This window comes from Filicampus tigris, chromosome 14 (assembly GCF_054856515.1).
Source record: "Filicampus tigris isolate MCC_2025a chromosome 14, RoL_Ftig_1.0, whole genome shotgun sequence".
Classification (NCBI taxonomy): domain Eukaryota; kingdom Metazoa; phylum Chordata; class Actinopteri; order Syngnathiformes; family Syngnathidae; genus Filicampus; species Filicampus tigris.
In genome coordinates, this window is record NC_141230.1 from 9030881 (window position 1) to 9049472 (window position 18592).

At 40.9% G+C, this 18592-nt stretch overlaps 1 protein-coding gene and 3 long non-coding RNA genes across 7 annotated transcripts; 3 read left to right on the top strand and 1 right to left on the bottom strand.

Moving 5' to 3' along the window:
* Nucleotides 1-312: 312 nt before the first annotated feature.
* LOC147136229 (uncharacterized) lies at nt 313-3554 on the top strand. Its single transcript, XR_015089746.1, has 5 exons — nt 313-697; nt 1589-1666; nt 2814-2959; nt 3144-3274; nt 3341-3554. It is a non-coding gene; the product is annotated as an uncharacterized LOC147136229 (long non-coding RNA).
* LOC147136230 (uncharacterized) lies at nt 1678-4756 on the bottom strand. 4 transcript variants are annotated; one of them, XR_015089745.1, is made up of 7 exons: nt 4656-4703; nt 4062-4143; nt 3778-3976; nt 3414-3666; nt 3083-3282; nt 2667-2932; nt 1678-2078 (listed from the first exon to the last, which is right to left on the bottom strand). It is a non-coding gene; the product is annotated as an uncharacterized LOC147136230 (long non-coding RNA). The 4 variants fall into 4 exon arrangements; XR_015089743.1 differs by lacking the exon at nt 4062-4143 and having other exon boundaries at nt 2839-2932; nt 3778-3874; nt 4656-4756; XR_015089742.1 differs by lacking the exon at nt 4062-4143 and having other exon boundaries at nt 3778-3874; nt 4656-4756.
* Nucleotides 4757-6017: 1261 nt separating this feature from the next.
* atp6ap2 (ATPase H+ transporting accessory protein 2) lies at nt 6018-14490 on the top strand. The gene is made up of 9 exons (XM_086052584.1): nt 6018-6153; nt 7463-7593; nt 8013-8141; nt 8222-8317; nt 10247-10384; nt 10468-10521; nt 11971-12120; nt 12205-12324; nt 13857-14490. Exons 1-9 carry the CDS (start codon nt 6078-6080, stop codon nt 14049-14051), a joined length of 1089 nt encoding a protein of 362 aa, XP_085908710.1. The 5' UTR covers nt 6018-6077; the 3' UTR covers nt 14052-14490.
* A 634-nt stretch (nt 14491-15124) lies between these two features.
* LOC147136232 (uncharacterized) lies at nt 15125-18156 on the top strand. Its single transcript, XR_015089571.1, has 3 exons — nt 15125-15251; nt 15626-15715; nt 17363-18156. It is a non-coding gene; the product is annotated as an uncharacterized LOC147136232 (long non-coding RNA).
* Nucleotides 18157-18592: the final 436 nt, after the last annotated feature.

Genomic DNA, 18592 nt, shown 5'->3' on the forward strand with positions numbered 1-18592 from the left:
TGTTCAGACCAACCAATAAGCGGACCGACAATGCTGACATCACAAAGGACCATCGCAGTTGAATTTGTAAACAGTCCCTCTTTTAATATAATTGACATTGCTCGGTCAACACTACCAATGATTCTGAACGCCCCGGGCCCATTACATTGATATGGCTGCTGATTGGCGATAAAAACATCAACTGTACTAGAAGCAATGCAATCAAATAAAACACCGCGCAAAGAAGAAAATAATGTATTAAGATTACATTAAAGAAACTTAATTTAAAAAACACTAGAATTTAGGGACGTTCCGCGTATTATATTTCCGATTTTGAAACTCAAATCTGAAAACAACCAACAATAATTTTAGCTGGTTTAAAAAATATGAGACCATTTTGCATAAAAATACAAGCATGAAATTGGATTCTGTATTTTTGTTGTTCACAATCGTGTGCTTCGACCATGGTGGTAAAATTAGCAGTATATCTCACAATCCCTTGCGGCGGACGAGTGCTTCGTCTGCGAATGCAGTTAGTGACTGCAAGTTTTAAGTGACTTTTAACAATTTTTAGCGCTGGAGAAGTACACTTAAACTTTAGACAAGCAGACAAGTGTGCGGGAAATTGAATGTGATTGAGATTAGAATCCTTAGAAACGTCAACAGGAAGACTGGATTACTGACCAGTAATCGCGGTATGATATCGCTCTTGTCAAACGTACGTATGTACAATACACAAATCTGTGTACAATAGTCAAACAGTAGTAGTCATCTGAGTTCAGGCAAATTACCTTAACGTGTTCTCATCGATCTACTACATTCAAGACTATCTCAGGACAGGGCACTTTTCAACCACTTGTACAAATAAGAGGCAAACGTTCTTACTTCAAGTTATTTACTTGTCACTCCAAGATATTGTTCCATGCAACACTGGCGTGTAAAACAATTGATGAAACAACGAACGTCCGCTAGCTAAATGCTATCATTCAGTAAAAGGCGGACATGCTAACCAAAATTATCACCGATGTTACGATAAATACACCTTTAAACATCACACAGGGAGCATCCTATGGTGTTGTATAATTATCTTCTTCTGTGATAACTATTAACGAGGACACGGGAACAAGAGGTGGACAGCTTTTTTTCGTCGATCGCTTTTCTTTTGGGTGGGCATTTAAACCCTGGTTTGTCATGATTTTCAGAAGGCTAATGAAACCTTTTCGTCGCTAACAGAAGCAGATTCGGTCTGGCGGGACTTTTAAGACTAATAACCTTTGGTCATTGAATATTGGGTTTGGAAGCAGATACTAAAATGTAAAAACGTCCGAATTCGTTTTTCAAAACGAAACGGGAATTAAAAAGACTTGTTTTGTCAATAGCAAAAGGGTCGCACCAATATTTGAGATTTATGGACATTACCATTTTCTTCTCCATAGGTGCGCACTCAAAGAAAACGCTTCATGTCCATGGATGAGCGGTGGTGTATATTTTCCGGATGACACATAATACTTTGGGGGGCCGTCGGAAAGTCTTCCCATTTTTCTCTCAAATAGTATTAATAGTCATTATTATTAAATTTGATTTCACCATGTTTCGTTGTGTGTTGCAGGTGAAGGTTACAGACCTGTCGGACCAGTAGCGACCCCCCCCAAACTAACGAGACGAGACGCTGCTGACAAGAAGACACGTGTGTTTTAGTCAAGCACTTTATTTACGATCACCAATATAGAAAAGTAACAAATTACACTGCCTCTTTTGTCATGTTCGTCTTCAATATCAAACCACGTTGACTTTGCAAACTCTCTCCCGATGGATGACACCATGAAGTTAGTGGTAGTAAACACTGGTGGGTTGGGGGGTTATTTGTTCGGTTTGAGTGTAATCACACAGTCCACGTGGAATGTTAGCGGTGTAAGTGACGACTTCACGAGGGATGCCAACCATCTCCCCAATTACATTTTTTTTTTTTTTCATGTAACTGAGGATGAGCGGCTCGGGTAATGGCTGGATAGATGGATGTTTGGAAGACTGCAGGCCAAGTCCCAAGATGGCCGAGTGGCTTGGCGTTCCGGAGACCCAGGTTCAATCCTCACTCTTTGCTGCATTTACAAATTAAATGGAGAACAAAGCAGGAATCGAGATTAAATGGAGAACAAAGTAGGAATAGAACCCGGTCTCCGATAGACCAAGTCACGACACTAATCATTCGACCATGTCAGATCTCTGGCGGTAGTTCGGTTGTTTGTATATATACATGCATTAATTTACATATTTGCATTTTCATTGCGTCATCATATCTGATATATAATGCTAAGACAGACAATGGTCGCATGAGTGACAGTCGAGTGTAATACACCACTACTTCAAATGCAGGCAACCCGGGTTCGAGCCCGGGAAAGCATTTATGACAACGCTTCTATTATTTCGCTCCCGCATTTTCAATGTAACACAACTTCTTTATTGGCGTGGACTATTTAGCTTTCTGTGTTAAATTAGTTGTTTTTTTCTCTGGAAGTGACGTCATCACAGGAAACCTATTTAAGTCGGGAAAAAGAAACAACTCATTCTTTCTCAGCTCGCTGTCAACAAAAGGTGTGTCAAATCCAGGTCCAGTTAGTGAAACCCCAGCCAGAGTTTGACTTGGCCACAGGTGCTCCCACCCAACCAGCTTCTGGGGAGCTGTTTACCTTCCGGTTGAGTGGAAGCACCTGCGGCTACAGCCAAACTGTGGCAGGGGTTTTACTTTCTGGACCTGGATTTGAGAGCTGAGTCAGGTGGGAACATGGACTGAATGGCAACATGAAGATCATTGTCAACTTTAATGTTTTCTGCAGTATCGCTCCAGGAAGAAGCACCAGCCTGGATTTTGGATGTCACCGATGGAAGGTCAGGAAACCTGATGGGACTTTCCAGCAGTGTCCCATCCAAACTTCTGCCAGAGCTTCATTGAGAGCTGTGAAACAAGATGGCAGTGTATCAAGTGAGCATTTTTTTTCCCTCTGCCGTTTTGCCAAAGTTGCAGCCAGGACACTCATCAGTGGTCACCAATCCTGTTCCTTGAGGGCCGGTTTACTGAATGTTTTGTCTCCCTGCTGTGACACACCTGATTGAAATGATGAGGCTCCTAAAACGCTTGCTGAACATTTGAATCGGATGTGTTGCAGATGGGGGCAGTGGAAAACAGGCAGGACAGCGACCCACAAGGAACAGGATTGAAGACCCCGGTCAACAAGGTGGCGCTGAAGAAGCTGATCAGCATGGATCAACTTGTGAAGTCGAGCTCCTCTTCGTCAAGGTTGGGACCTGTTGCAAAAGACAAACTTGATGAATCAAAGTACTTGACTGTTTATTGTTGTTCTAGGTGGCACAATGATCAACTTTGCTGACCGGTTCAACAGGCGACAAAAAACTCGGCATGTTGAAAGGGCACTTGCCTGCTTTTTCTTGGACGTAGCATTCACTGCAGCTTCCAGTAAGAGTGCCGTCAGGGACTCTCGAAGATTTTTTTTCTAAATGTGGAAGGTCCTCAAAGCTGCCTACATTTTCAATATTAAGACATGCAAATAAACGTTCTAAAAATATCAGCTGTCTGGTCCGTTGTTTGTGGTATTTGCAAGTTTGTCCATCGGGAGAAGTCTCTGCACCGTTTCAGGAGCTCAACCAGCTGCTGCAGTGGAAGGTTCCAGTCTACAGTGAATCAAAACATCCGAAAGTCAACTAAAAATGATTCGCCATGTTATTAAAAAGTGAAACAATACATTCATGGTATGTTGCTGATGCCATAAGCTTTTGACTCACATGTCTGTCTTTAGGTCCACATGCAGACTTCACCATGCAGCGACGAGGAGACTGTCTTTACATTTCATCCAACTTGTCTCCATGGTGTTCCAGATGACTGCATTTCAGGTTAGTAGGTCAGTTTGTAATTTGTAAGTTGTTCCTTGTCCTGCAGATGGCGCTACTGGAGTGCTATGAGCTGCAACATGACTCAAAGTGTCTACAAAGCCAAAAGTTGAGTCCTCAGCTCGTAAGTAAGGAACATTTCATTTCAGCTAGCATGACCTTTCCACACATGTAAATACCTGAGACCTGTGTGTGTGACAACATCATGAAACGGCGTGCCTGCTGATCCACAAATGCACATTCGACATTTCACACGCGGACCTAAATACTTACACGATAAGTCATGATAAAGGCACACAAAAAACGTGAAAATCACGAATATATTTGTGGATCTGAAAAGCACATTTTGGTGCAACTAAATTTTTCCATTTAAAAACATAAATATTTAGTTAAGTGAAATAAATTTGTGAAAATCACAAATATTAGTGGATCTGAAAAACACGTGATGCATTTGTGTGAATATTTTGAGACAAATCTTTCCCCATATGCGAAGCCATCACTCTTTCATTGTGGACATCATCTTTGGTGAGGAAAAGTTTCAAGTCAAACGCTTTTTCCTTGATTGACAGCTGAGTTCTACTTGTGGGCGTGCTAGCTAACGAGCCACCTTTGTTGATATTGTTTTACATAGCTAGCAAGCTTCCAGTGACGTAGCAAGTAACAATAAACAAACTGGAGGGCCTCAGCGTCGTAATTATGCTCCTAAATAGTGTAAAAACATACATTTGTATATAAATGGCAAATAGACAGTAAAAAATGTTTAAATTACTCACTGAAAACACAGCTGCCAGTCACCAGGAGACTTGGTTCCTGAACCGGATGTATTGTGTCCGGTTCTTTTTCTTTGCTGCTTTTTCTTCGTCTTGTTTTTGGCGGGTTACATCTCCTTGGTACATATCGCCACCGAGTGGACAGGAGATCGCAAAGGCATTTGGCAAAGAATGTTATCCTATGACGTTATCTATCTACCGTAGGTCAAAGAATGTGTATGACTGCACGGTATGAGACTGCCGGGAATCTAAAACAGATATACGAGCCGTATTTCGATTTGTCTCGTGCTGTATTCTATTTTCGTTTTTAGACTTTTATTTATTCGTTCCAGACAACAAAAACGAAAATAAAGCTGAATTTCAATTTTGGAGTTTGTATTTTCAAAAGGAAAATCAAATAACGAGTCGTGTTTCCATTTTTGTCACATCAGCTTAAAAACCTAATATCCAATGACTAAAAGAGACACGGACCCTTAATACAGTATGACAGCTACTAATTTGGCGGAAGTATTACTATGCAACAATTTATTGATACAGTATAACTCTTCAAGTGTTTACATTAGGAATGATCACTTGCACAACATTCCAATTGGAAAGTACATAAAACATATGGAATGGAGTATTACAAAAAAGTGGAAAATAAGCGAATGCCCAAGACAATGGGTGAATCTCAAGTCTGCAACAATGCTCCGACAGCGATCCGAAAGTTATTCCCATGTTTTAACCACTGCTTCATTTGCGCAAGGCTACTTAACATCAGGGGCAGGGTGGCCAACGGGAATTTCGGGGAAATTTTCCAGAGCGGCCAGTATATTTCCAAGACGGTCCTGGTCATCATATCTGGTCGCCAGCAGCATAATTTTGTCAAATGCAATTGGCCTACTATATCAGCACTGCACTGTAACACTGCATGTACTGTGTATATATATATATATATATATATATATATATATATATATATGATCTAATAAAAGAAATGTTGAAATAGGATGTATCTATACACATATATATATACATATATTTACACACGTATATATACATATATTTACACACGTATATATATACATATATATATACACACATATATATATTTATATATATATATATATATTTATATATATATATATTATATATATATATATATATTATATATATATATATATATATATGATCTAATAAAAGAAATGTTGAAATAGGATGTATCGTATTTTTTTGTTAAATTTGCTCAATTATATACAGTTTAATAACCTATGATAATTTAGTACAATAGACAATAACAGACAAAATACCATTTGAAGAAACTAGGTTTTGTCCCCAAACCAAAGAGGCTGTTGGTGCGCATGCGCTGTTTGGATTTCTGTACCACGTGATTAGATGTGACGTAATTTATCATGTGATCTCTGCTAGAAGCAAAGAGAAAGAAAGATGTCGCCGACTGGCTGGCCGAGGATGGAGGCTTTGGTCTTCGCCGTGTTCGTCTTCCTCTTCCTCTGCACGACTGGTACTGATTATAAAATGATAGACTCAATCAACTGTTTATTTTAAACGGATCTGCTCTTGCTTTAGTGTAATCTTACCAAATCGTGGTGTCAAAGTGTTAGCAGAGCTCATTTGGCTTCCCGAGCTAGTAACGATAGCGTCGTCGATATGTTCATTCATTTAACGCTATTTTCCTTTTGTATTGATGTGATGCGTCTGGGCGGTGTTTCCCCGTGTTTTGTGTGTATAAATTTATCTGGCAGGTTTTTACTCGTTTAATCAGTTAACGTTGCTAATTGGTTAACATTCCCTAACCCATTATTACAAAAAGCGTATAATCGTAGTGATAATGATAAAAAATCCCCCTCTTAGGTGCGTCCAATCATTATTTTGATCGGCAATAACACACCAACTTTGTGAGATGTTTATTATTGTTTTACAGTAGTTACTATATGGATTTTGAGTCATGTGACAGGTGACGGAACAGGGAAGTTTCTCGCCGTCTTTTCGTCACGAGTTTCTACCTTGTGTTCGTACAAAAAATGAATAACACTGCTCATTTTTACTTGGTCATTTGACGTTTGATTACGTATTATATAGTGACACGTTTTGATTCAGAAGAGACATTATACATTTTCTAAACATTTTAAAACTGTTCCCATTCCCAACTGTCTTAATACGTCTGAGGTGCGTTCGTCAAAAATACCCCAAAAGATGAAGATTTCTATCACACTTGACACACCCTCTTGCATTTCTTCAAATGAGCCCGTTTTAAGAAGCTCATGCAAATGAAGCACTGTACAGATCGCTCAAATTGCTGTGCCAATGCCAAAGCCAGGATTCATTAATTACCATGATTTCTTCTTGTGTTAGGAGAGCTCAGGGCATTGATGTTGAGGTAACAAAAAAAGCGAGTGCTCATAAAGACAATAAAAAGTCTAATCCTCTATTTTGTGATCATAATGAGCACAATAAATTAGAAAATTAAAATTAAAATGATTTTCACTGATGAGGGCAGCTCTTCATCCGCGTCACTGTATGTGGCTCAACTTACCTTTTGGTGTAGGTATCATTATGCTTTTTCAGTATATGGGAGTTTCTGTTTGATAGTGTTTCAGATAGTGTTGTCTTGTTAACACTTGAAAGTAGCTCTGAATCTCTGTCCAGCCAAGCAGATAATGTGGAGAAACTCAATGTAGAACAGTTACCATGTTAATTATCCCCACTGTTTATTTAACGCTCTGTATTTCCAACCATTTGTGTACAAGCAATTCAAAAGTAAATTTAGTGTCTTTTATTACATGCTTTATTCCCCCCCCTCCTTTGTGCAGATGTCCGTGGGGACAGTTTGACTGTCCTGCAGGCTCCAGAGTTTGTCTCCTTCCAGAAAGGAGAGTGGCCCGTGTCTGGTGAGAAGATTCCCGACTTGGTGGCCCTAACCATGGGCTTCTCCGTTCAAGAGGTGCTTCAACCAATCAGTGCTATGCCACCATTATAAAACCTTAAATAACTCTACCGTGCAATGTTGTGAGAAATATGCTAACTCCTGATATTTGAACCCTGAACTTCATAGCTGTGAGTCAGATTTACTCAACCAGTATGTCGCCATGCTGCTTCAAGAGTAAGCATATAAAATAAAATGATATCAGCCAATGTTGTGTAAAATGCTGGTACTCGGGCTGAGAGTCTCATCAAGCCAATGGGAATAAAATAAGCAAACCAAACAATGGTAACACTGCTAAACATAGCTTCGCTGACTGCTGGTCATTATCTCCATCTGCCAAGATACTGAAGCACTTAGAAACGTGGTGATTGTACTGTATTTTCCATTGGCATTATTCAGTGAGGCTTTTGGTAACAGTGTGTTTTGAATCCATTCAGGATCTGTCTTGGCCCGGTCTGCAGGCTGGTCCCCTGTTCCAGCGTCCTCGCGTTAATGTTCTGGTCGTGGTCCGAGGAGCCGATAGCCTCGCCTTGCCTCAGAGTGTGGCCTCCTATCCCTTGGAGAATGTGAGTCATCCTGGACCTGGATTATAACACAAAATTGACCTATGGTGGGTTATAGTAAGGTTTTCCTTGTTTCTTCCCAGCCGGTGCCCTTCACTCTGGATAGTGTCGCGGAGACGGTACACTCCTTGTTTGCCGAGGACACACCTGTCGTGCTGCAGCTCGCGCCGAGTGAAGAGGTACAAACATAGTCATTAAGACCATCGAACCTCAAAACTTGGACTTCCAGCTAACGCGTGTGAAGTCAACAATTTTCAGGAGCCTTCAAGCTCATTGAGTATCTTAAACAGGGACGGGCAACTTCAATGATGGGAGGGGCCACAGTTTTTTTCAGCGCTACTGGAGAGCCACATAGGACCACTCACTTCCTAACTAGATGTATGAAAAAAAAAATCATTTTAATTGAGGAAAAAAAATATGTGCATGTGTCTGGTTTTTATCAAACCGATGTACGTAAGAGTATCTTGCTCAAATGCATATAAGATATCCACTCCTCCATTACAAAGGCTTGAACCAACCTAATGTATTTTTCCCCCTGTGCAAAGGGCTTCATACAAATTCCCATTCAGAGATGGCACAAAACTGCCTAACAGCAATAAAAACATTTCAGTACAAGAACTCAGTGTGTGCACGTTTTCACAAACATCAACTCAGATAGATCTGATCAACTCGCTCACCTGTACTACATTGCAGATAGGGCAGGAAAATTTGTCCCTTCTGCATTGCAGGTGCACTAGCCATCCATCACAACAGCCACTTGTCCAATTAAACCACCATATGCATTTGTAACACTACTCAGCGATTAATACAGGGCTATTCAACTAAATTGTTAACATTATCAAAAACCCGAGGGGCCTGGGGCCAGAGACCGCCACAGTAACGATGATGACAACGTGATTACAGACCGATTGTCGGAGTGAGGCGCCACCGCGGCTCACTCAGGCTTCTGCCTTTTCTACTCCTGCTTTGGGGGGGGAAACATCCCACGTGAAAATGCTCGGCCTCTCCCGCTTTGCAGTCCCCTCAATTTCACCTGCAGGAAGAAGAGCATTGAAGCCACTTCCTTATTCTTTTGATACTGTCGGTGGAGAGGCATAACAGTGCACAACGCTACTACCATCCCAGGTGGTGTGTAACATAAGGATGTGTGCATTTGGCGAACGTCGGTGTTTTTTCTTTTTGGCAATCTTCCGCGGGCCGGACCAACATGCTTGGTGGGCCTGATCTGTCCCCCAGGACGCCAGTTGAATAGCCGTGGTTTAATATGTCCTTGAGGAGGATACAAGTTAAGTAACTTCTCATGCATTTCAAACAAACTGTCAGCAGTTCTTGTGGGGGGAAAAAAAAAGAATGCTATTTGTATACTTTTGAGATCGGTGTTGTTGTGGCGTCTTGGAGGTGTTCTAAAGCAGTGTCTCCCATCTAGTGGTGAATGCTGTTATTACAACTTCCAACTGCTCCACCACAGTAAACATTTTTTGTGTCCTTCGAATAATTTTGAAAATGAAACTGTTGCCCATCCCTGATCTAAAGGTTAAAGTGGTGTGCTGTTCCGTTGACTTTTTCATTGATGCCACAATAGAATGGAGGGAAAAAAAAAAAAAGCCAAACCATTATGATACCCATAGAACAAGAAATGGAACTTATTGAGACACGGTAAAGGGTCAGGCTGCTCAGTCCAATATGAGGGATACAATTGTCAGTGACATGCAAATTAAAATTTACCAATACAGGGTACTGTAAATACAGTTGTAATGCTTAGTTCTGCATTAGCTATAAATTGCTCTAGGTGACAAGTTGGCTCCGTGCTGACTGTCTATTGATGAAATTGGGTTGACCCGTCTGTCATTACAGAACATGTAAAAAAGTCTCAAGGACTAGTCGAGCAACATTTTTTTGACAGTTAATAATGTTAAAATGTTACTTATAATGTTTCCTCTCCAGTAAGTAAAGCTTTTCTGATAGACACAGTTTGAGTCTGAATTAGAACTGACGCAGAGTTGAATGGTAGAAGTTACAACAATGACTCCAGTTTTGCTGCAGGCTATTGATGTATTTGTGACGTGTGCCAGGGTGCCCATCGTGTGTCTTTTTGTGTCCTCCATTAGAGGCTGTACATGCTGGGCAAAGCCAACGCCGTGTTTGAGGATCTGCCGGTTACCTTGCAGCAGATCCGAGGCCGCCTGTCGCAAGATGGCTCCGTGCTGGCCACCCTGCCCCTCAACTCCCTCAGCAGGAACGCAGAGGTCACTTCCCATTAGCACCGCTGTTCTACGACAACCACACACACTGTACATCATGTCTGACCTTGCTACTGTCATGTCCACAGGCTGATTTGCTATTCCTCTCTGAGATCCAAGTCCTGCATGATATCACAGCTCTGGTGAGTTTCTTCTTCTACACTAGTTTTTCTAGGGCTGAGCGATTTTGGAAAAGAATCTAATTGATATTTTTTGTCCCCCTTAGAAATTGTGATTGCGATTTAAGTTAGGATTATTTCTTTCATGGTCCTTTTCTAATATATTTTTTAACAATGAGTCTTTATTACAATGAAAAATATTAGATCTATTATCAATTATAGGATGCTAAGGTCACCACGACAACATAATTCTACCATACAGGTGTGGTGTACACATAAGTGTATAATATTCTGTAGTAAATCAGTAAGGTACAAACTAAAGCGCGGAGTACAAAATAATACCAACAAATCTGTGGCTTTACCACTTCACACATTTGACTTTAGGGCTGCAGCTATAGAATATTTTGGTATTCGGATATCCTACTGAAAATTCTATTGAATAATCAGGTATTCGGATAAAAATAAAACATATTTTGCTTTGTTGAAGAACAATTATAAATGCAGAAGAAGGAAAAATAATTTCCAGTTAATAACGAACGACCAACCGGTTTTATTTTTTTGCAGTCAACATTTTTTTTAAACTAAAATTTAAACTGTGTTCCGGGCTGTAGTACTCGAGTCTGAACTCGACACCATTTTTTGTTGTCTCGGACTTGACTCAGACTCCTTGGTATTTGACTCGGACTTGTCTCGGACCCTGCTATTGGACTCGCAAAATATGTTTATCGACTCACCTGACTCCCAACAATGTTTTTATTCCTGAACGTTAGCATCCTCTTTCAAAATAAAGTTTTTCAGATGATCAAAATAACCATCTGATTGGTTAACCTGACCGCGAGGGAATTGGGACCTGCAAACTCTGCCGCAGCGACCCGTTCATGTTCATTTATTAGCCTTGAGTGCAGCGGTGTTTTGTAGCCGTCTCTCACTGCTTGGTGCAGTTGCTGCTCCCCAATCTGCACGAAGCTAACGCTGCCGCATCAGCTTTCACCTTTGTAACGTGCTTGATCTTTTTCACCTTGCATGGTTGAAACTTCCCACGTGTAGGGAAAAAACCCTCACCGTGACATGTGTTGTCTATTTTGTGAGGTTTTGGCTGCCGTCATGTTGGAGGACGTGTGTGAGGAAGTGTCAGATGTGTGCCACTGTTGAAATGGTTGAATTTGATTTACGTGTCTCCGAAGTCAGAGCACACACACGTAGACTATGTGCGCGGCTACTTAAGCCTTCGACAAATAAAAATCACAGTCACTTTCACACACGTACTCCGACATAGGTCGGCAGCCGAAACATTGTAAAATACACAAGACACACGTACATGGTGAGTTTTTTTTTGTTTGTTTGTTTCACACGCCAGGATAAGCATGTTAGGTACTTGCCTCATTGTCTCGTGAGACGGAAACCTTATTGAAAGATAGCACGGCAGCTGTCTACCTGCTCTAACATTTTTAACAATGTGTCTCTATGTTACAGCTGCAGAGGCACAGGCATCTGGCCAAGGACCACTCTCCAGACCTTTACTCCCTGGAGCTGTCGGGCCTGGAGGAATTGAGCCGCGTCTACGGACAAGACTCTCCTCAGTACCGAGATGCCATCGCCATTCTCTCCTCTGTCCTGCAGAAGGTAAAGAGGAGGAGGAGGAGACTTCCCAATCATCGCTTTAGGCTCCAATAAATATTTTCGTGTTTTTTTTCATTTGTTTTGTAGTTCGGAGAGGACATGTACAGTCTCTATGGCAATAGTGCTGTGGTGGAGGTCGTGACAGTGAAGAACTTTGAGGCTCCTCTCACCAGGAAATCACGCTCCATTTTGGAATCGAAACAGATCGTAAGTCCATATTGTGTGCCGAACACCTTTACATACTCGACAGAAGAATGACAGGTGTCCGTTACGTGTGAGGCCTTTATTGTGGGAGGGGCCATTATTTGTATAAATGCATTTTAAGACTTAAATTGAGTTTTAGTATAATAATAAAGAATACATTGAAAAGCTTCCACAGCTAAAAGATTAATGCTTAAAAAAGCACTTGATGGGTACCTACATGTCAGGAAGATGGACATAATTTGTACCTGTTTTTCTTTTTCCCACAAATACAAATAAGTAATAACTCATAAGTATTGGTACTTAAATCATAATATCCATACTCTATTACAATTGCAATAATTATATACCGTAGTTCTGCAAATAGTGGCCATGAGTGTTTATGTGCCAGGGCTCTTTCAGGGTAATGTGTAGATTTAGCGGAGGCCTTCATTTGTGTGAAATTGGATATTATTATAATTGGATGTCTGTAGATTTTGTAGAGTAAAATATATTATTCTACAATCTAAATTAAGGTAAGTAATTCACACACTTATATTTACTCGTGGTGCTCTGATCAATCGACCACCAATTGCGATCAATAGTGATTGGCCGATTTCCGTGGAAAAGTATGTGATCAGCATGTTGATCAATGCCTTTCATTGCAGATTACAAAAAAAATCACCCGCAGCTCGTACTTTCCAGCCTGCAGGCAACTAGAGACCAGCCTTTGTGCAGTGTTGTTTCCTCCCCGTTTCCTTAAAGGGCCTGTATAATGCAAAATCAACTTTTTCTTAAAGAGAAGTCAACTCAAACATTTTTTTCAAGAATATGGCTAAAAACGGGTGGATTAACTCTTATTGCACAACCGCAATATTTATCAGAATGCCTTGTTTCAACAAGTGGGCCTGCAAGAACATAATCTTGGAAAACATGTTTGGGTTGACTTCCACTTTAAGCTTTTATGTTAAAATGCTAATTCCTCACGAAAAACATTTCCCAAAGTGATGTTTTCCTCCATTACCCCTTCTCTGAGCATTCCTGCTCTCGAAGCACCAACTCTGCCCAATGCAAGAAAATGATTGGGTCCTCAATCTTATACTTTCTGAGAGAGCCACCCCTGTACCGCCCCTGCATACTAAACACACGCTCACTTTCTCGAGCAGACAGCAGGATACCCGATGAGCGAATCCAGCCGGGAAAGAGGCTCTACAAGCATCCTCGCCGGCGCGTTTCGTGGGCGATGCGCGCAGAAATGTATACATGAATTCTTATTTACGTCCGTGGCAGCACCCGGCTACAGGACGATGTCATGGTTTTAGTGAGCCAGTCGTCTGACTGACGTCTTAGGAAAAAATAGCCTTTTTGAATAAATTTGATCGCCATTGTGCCAAAGATAATATATATTCATATAGATGCCTATAGTTAACTTTCATCGGAACACCCCTAATATTTAACTGCGGAGTGAAGGCTGCTTGTTGAGCAAATAAGGTATATTTTTCTGCTATTAGGCACAAATACGCAGAAGCTATTGATAAAAAAGTAATTGTTTTTTGCAGAGCAACCCGGGCAGCCCGTACAACTTGGCCTACAAGTACAACTTCAACTACGCCGTGGTCTTCAACATCATACTGTGGCTGATGATTGCGCTGGCGCTTGCAGTAATTGCTGTCGGTTACAACCTGTGGAACATGGACCCAGGCTATGACAGCATCATCTACAGGATGACCAACCAGAAGATAAGGATGGACTGAAAACCTGACCCTCAAGGACTCCATCCATCCATCCCTTTGGATCCTGCTAGTGATTGTTTTGTGCTTTGTGTTTGTGACATTTAAGTAAACAGTGAATCAGCAACTGGTTTACAACACTGCTGTCGTAGTTGAAAGTGAATGTCAACATTACAACACATCATTCCTGATAAGTAAAGTGTCTCACTAAGTTTTTGTAATGTATGGTCATGTTTTGAAAGAATGTGTGAATTTGTCGTGAAAATGTTTTAAGTTAAATACGTGTATACCGGTATATTGAAAATACAAATGCAACTCTATGACAAACTGCTGTACTTCATGTGAAAATATTGTTGGAGATGTTTTTTTGCTTGAAATAACTCTATTAGTTGTAAGTATTGTGCAAGAATAAGACAGGGAACTGTAAAACACAAAATAACGAATAAATTATGTATCACACAAATGTCTATGTCTGAAATTGGCAAAACAATGTTTATTTTAGTGTTTAAACTATAAACAATCTCAATATTTGTGGGATGCCAGTTTATTTTGTGAGCAAAAGTTTGATTTGTAGACTACGAGGAGTTTAAGACAGAGTTCTTGTTTTACGGTAGCGAAGTGCTTGTTCATTAATCTATGCTATTAGAAGCAATGTCACAATTACAGTTAATATTTGTATGAAAATGCACTTCCAGGCTATAAATGTAAAACTACGGCGATAACTGCCCACCTTGTGTCGCATATTTTTGCCGGTACGAGTAAACTCATTGCGCGCCGTCATACTAGATGTTAGTTCGGGGGCCGTCTTACCGACGTCAACCTCCTTTATAGTTAAGTTAAAAAGGCACCAATGACTGATTTAAAAAAAAAACTAAACTAAACAGACCGGCAGCATAATACTATTCGCTTTTAACGAGCTTCATACGTCACAATGCATTAAACATCACAACGTAATAAATGACAAACTAGTCGTGCTGCTAGCCCACCATTTATGGAGTTTTTCCGGGTCAGTCAATACGTAATTACGTTGCGTCAACTCTGAGCCAGTTAGAAAGTAACTGGCAACAAAGTCCCGCCTTTATTCTCTTTCGGCGTACTGAATTGGTTGCGAGTTTCTGCAACACTTCCGGGAGTGCTGTTTGTTTACTCTTCGGGAGGAGCGGAATAAAACACCCAAGATCTTAAAACTGCAAGTTGCAAATATGGTCTGACTGATTATAAAAGGTACATTTGAGTTGTTTTAGTTATAAATGTCTTTAGTTTAGCCTACGATTGAACGAAATTGTGTTTCAGCAAACCAATCTGTGTCTTGACGTAAATAACTATTCATAGTTGTTGTTTTAACACAAGACGTGTTTGACAGTTTAATTAATATCGTACATACTATAATAAAAGCGTAGAAGTTATTTTATATCCTCCATCAATGTTGCCAATGGCTAATTTCAGTTTTACCTAAAAAGTTACTACACTATTCTGACCAATTTGGAAACTAACTTGTGACTTAAAAGTCAGGTTCTAATCCAATAAAAGCAGAACACGTTGATTTAATATGTGAAATATAATACTACTACGATTAATAATAGTGTTTTGCACGACAGCGGGCATCTACGCGGTCAGGAAGATTCGGGCGGCCATTGCTAGGAGAGAGCAACTGGAAGAGCCCATTGTGACGCCATGTAGTGCTATCGGTAAGATGTGTACAGTAATGAAGTCATCTTAAATATTTTACTGGGGGGGGGGGAGGGGTACGTGAACATAACCCTGCATTGCATTTAATTTTTAAGATAACATGTCACACAATTTAAATTACAAATTGGAACATTTAGTCACTTCATGACTATCATCCCTGTCAAACAAATCGTGACCCGCCTCTTTTTTTTTCTTACCCCTTATTTTTTCTTCTCAGAGCTCTGAATAGTTCTGGTCATTTTGGCATTACAAAGCTCTCTGGGGTTATACCAATAAATTTGTCTCCATAACAGAGCGAGTAGCCCTCGCTGCAGGGCGCTGTTCGAGGCGTGGCTCAACATAAGGGCCCACACGGATTCTAAGCGCCTTCTTTTTTTTCTTCTTTTTTTTGTTCAACTATTTCCTTGTTGGTTTTAATGATGCGTCGTCCTAGGACGTCACGCTTACTTTCTAACACTTTATTGAACATCGAAAATAAACTCAACCCTCAGTCAGTCGGGGCGGAGCTATGAAATGTTTGATGGAAGTGGTCGAAACAGCCATTTGACGTCCATTGTGGGTGAACAGATGGTTGTAGAGCCACGAAAGCCTGCAACCCTGTTCGGGGACTATGAAAATGGGGGAGTTGATGTTGGTTATGAGTGTCTAGGGCTAGCCCATTGGGTTCAAAAGTTGTGGTCAAAAGACGTTCTCCTCAATAAGTGGGATGTATAATACCAAATCTACCCAGCAGATGGCGAACTCCTTTGAATGAGGTTAGTATTCGGGTTTCAGTCCGTTAATAGTTTTTAATTTTCAGTGTGAAATTAAATGTGATGTTACAAGACCGTGCGTCATTAAAGCTGCCAAGGAACTAATTAAAACAGAAAAAAGGCACGTACATGTCGAGAGCCAAACAGTTAGGACCATCCGACGTTGAGCCACGCCTAGAACTGCGTTCTGCAGCCAGGACGTACCAAACAGAGAGCAAGTAGTACTGTACCAAATTTAATCAGTCAGAGGAGCGAGTATTTGGTATCATCACATGTCCTAATATTAATTGGGCATTGCTTTATATTTTCATCTAGTTAGCTGTTCCATGTTAAAGGTTTGTTGTCAAGTTATTGTAAATATGTGCAGCGTAGCTTACCCGCTTGAAAGCAATTAACTCATCCACACAATATTTGGATTTTATTGAATGGTCAAGAAAAGTTTTTTTTGTCCCCTTTTATTAGTCACTGGCAGTCAGGTGAGCCATTGGTTTTGACTGTATGATGTCATCTTAACTCAATTTTACGAATATAATTAGCTAATTTTATGACTAATACGATGGCCACATCCAATATGGCGAACGCGCTGACGTGTTCCTCTTCTATGAAATGGGTTCAAATGACTGTCTTACTGCCGACCTCAATGTAATATAATATTTTACATATTAGTGTTAAATGCTTAATGTAGAAAAGCGTTATGTCGCCTAATGCGCCCTGTTTTTTGATGGGTTATATTTGACGCTGGAAACAATTATTTCCATTGTTTTGAAACAAATCAAAGAATCACAGGTTTGTTTGGCTTTGTAGAATCCACTCGTTTGCCGTAAAACATGTCCATCAGACAGAAAATGGAGGTGTTTCCATGCATTGTTTGAGTTTCTATTTTCTTGTGCTCAGCTGAAAAGAGAGCCGCGCGGGCACTGAGAGAGCCACCAGAAGCCGTAATGACATCTGGAAACGGTGACGTCATCAGCGGGGAAGTGGCCTCTGAGACGACTTTGACTGTGCAGAAATATGGCTCTTGATGTTAAAACGCGACTGACACTGGTCCTTCATAAACAACCTATAAATGGATGGATAATTACTTTTTCTTTGTATTATGGCAATAGATGCTCCTAACAAGGCGGCACGGTGATCGACTGGTTAGCACGTCCGCCTCACAGTTCAGAGGTCGTGGGTTCGATCCCGGCTCCGGCCTCCCTGTGTGGAGTTTGCATGTTCTCCCCGTGCCTGCGTGGGTTTTCTCCGGGCACTCCGGTTTCCTCCCACATTCCAAAAACATGCATGGTAAGTTGATTGGATACTCTAAATTGGCCCTAGGTGTGATTGTGAGTGCGGATGTTTGTCTCTGTGTGCCCTGCGATTGGCTGGCAACCAGTTCAGGGTGTCCCCCGTCTACTGCCCAAAGACAGCTGGGATAGGCTCCAGCACGCCCCGCGACCCTTGCGAGGAGAAGCGGTACAGATAATGGATGGATGCTCCTAACAACAAAGTAATGCTAATGTCATATTTTTAAGTAAATATTCTGTAATGACCACACTGTGCTCTTGTTAAAACATCTTTTATCCTGCTGTTAAATGTTGATAATGTCTGCTGCAGCGTGTGAAGACTCAACTCACAAACCTCTCCAAAGAGGCTGAGCAGGTCTGATGTGTCCTGCAATGATAACGTCAATAAATGCGATAAACTAAGCCTATGTGTCATTGCATGATGTACAGCTGGGTGCCCACACTCAGCATGTGAGCTTCCGAGGTCCTTTACCTGCCGGTTAAGTACAAGCACCTGTGGCTAAAACCAACTCTGGAATATAGTATATTTTCTATACGGAAATAAATTATATTTGATAACTGGACTGTCAGGTTAATCAATTTGACATTTTTATAACACAACACAAATGAAGAGGAAAGACACTCAATTTGAATTTTCTTGTCTGGTTTCTTTTCCATCTCTGAAGTTCAGGACTCATACAGTGATCAGATCTGTGCAGCTTTTCCATCCGAATGCTCTAAGACAAGCAAGGGCGGAAAAGGGGTGCGGTCTAACATGCAGCCCTCACATTTATACTGTCTTCAAAATGTAAACATAATGTGGGATGGTCTCCTCACTGGCTGGCCCTGTCTGTAGGGC

What these genes read in the sequence shown, in the direction of transcription:
- atp6ap2 (XM_086052584.1), top strand. Translation starts at nt 6,078, where the DNA reads ATGTCGCCGACTGGCTGGCCGAGGATGGAGGCTTTGGTCTTCGCCGTG. An exon ending in CCTCCTATCCCTTGGAGAAT is followed by an intron (nt 8,142 to 8,221) that starts GTGAGTCATCCT and finishes GTTTCTTCCCAG; the next exon opens with CCGGTGCCCTTCACTCTGGA. An exon ending in AGCTCGCGCCGAGTGAAGAG is followed by an intron (nt 8,318 to 10,246) that starts GTACAAACATAG and finishes GTCCTCCATTAG; the next exon opens with AGGCTGTACATGCTGGGCAA.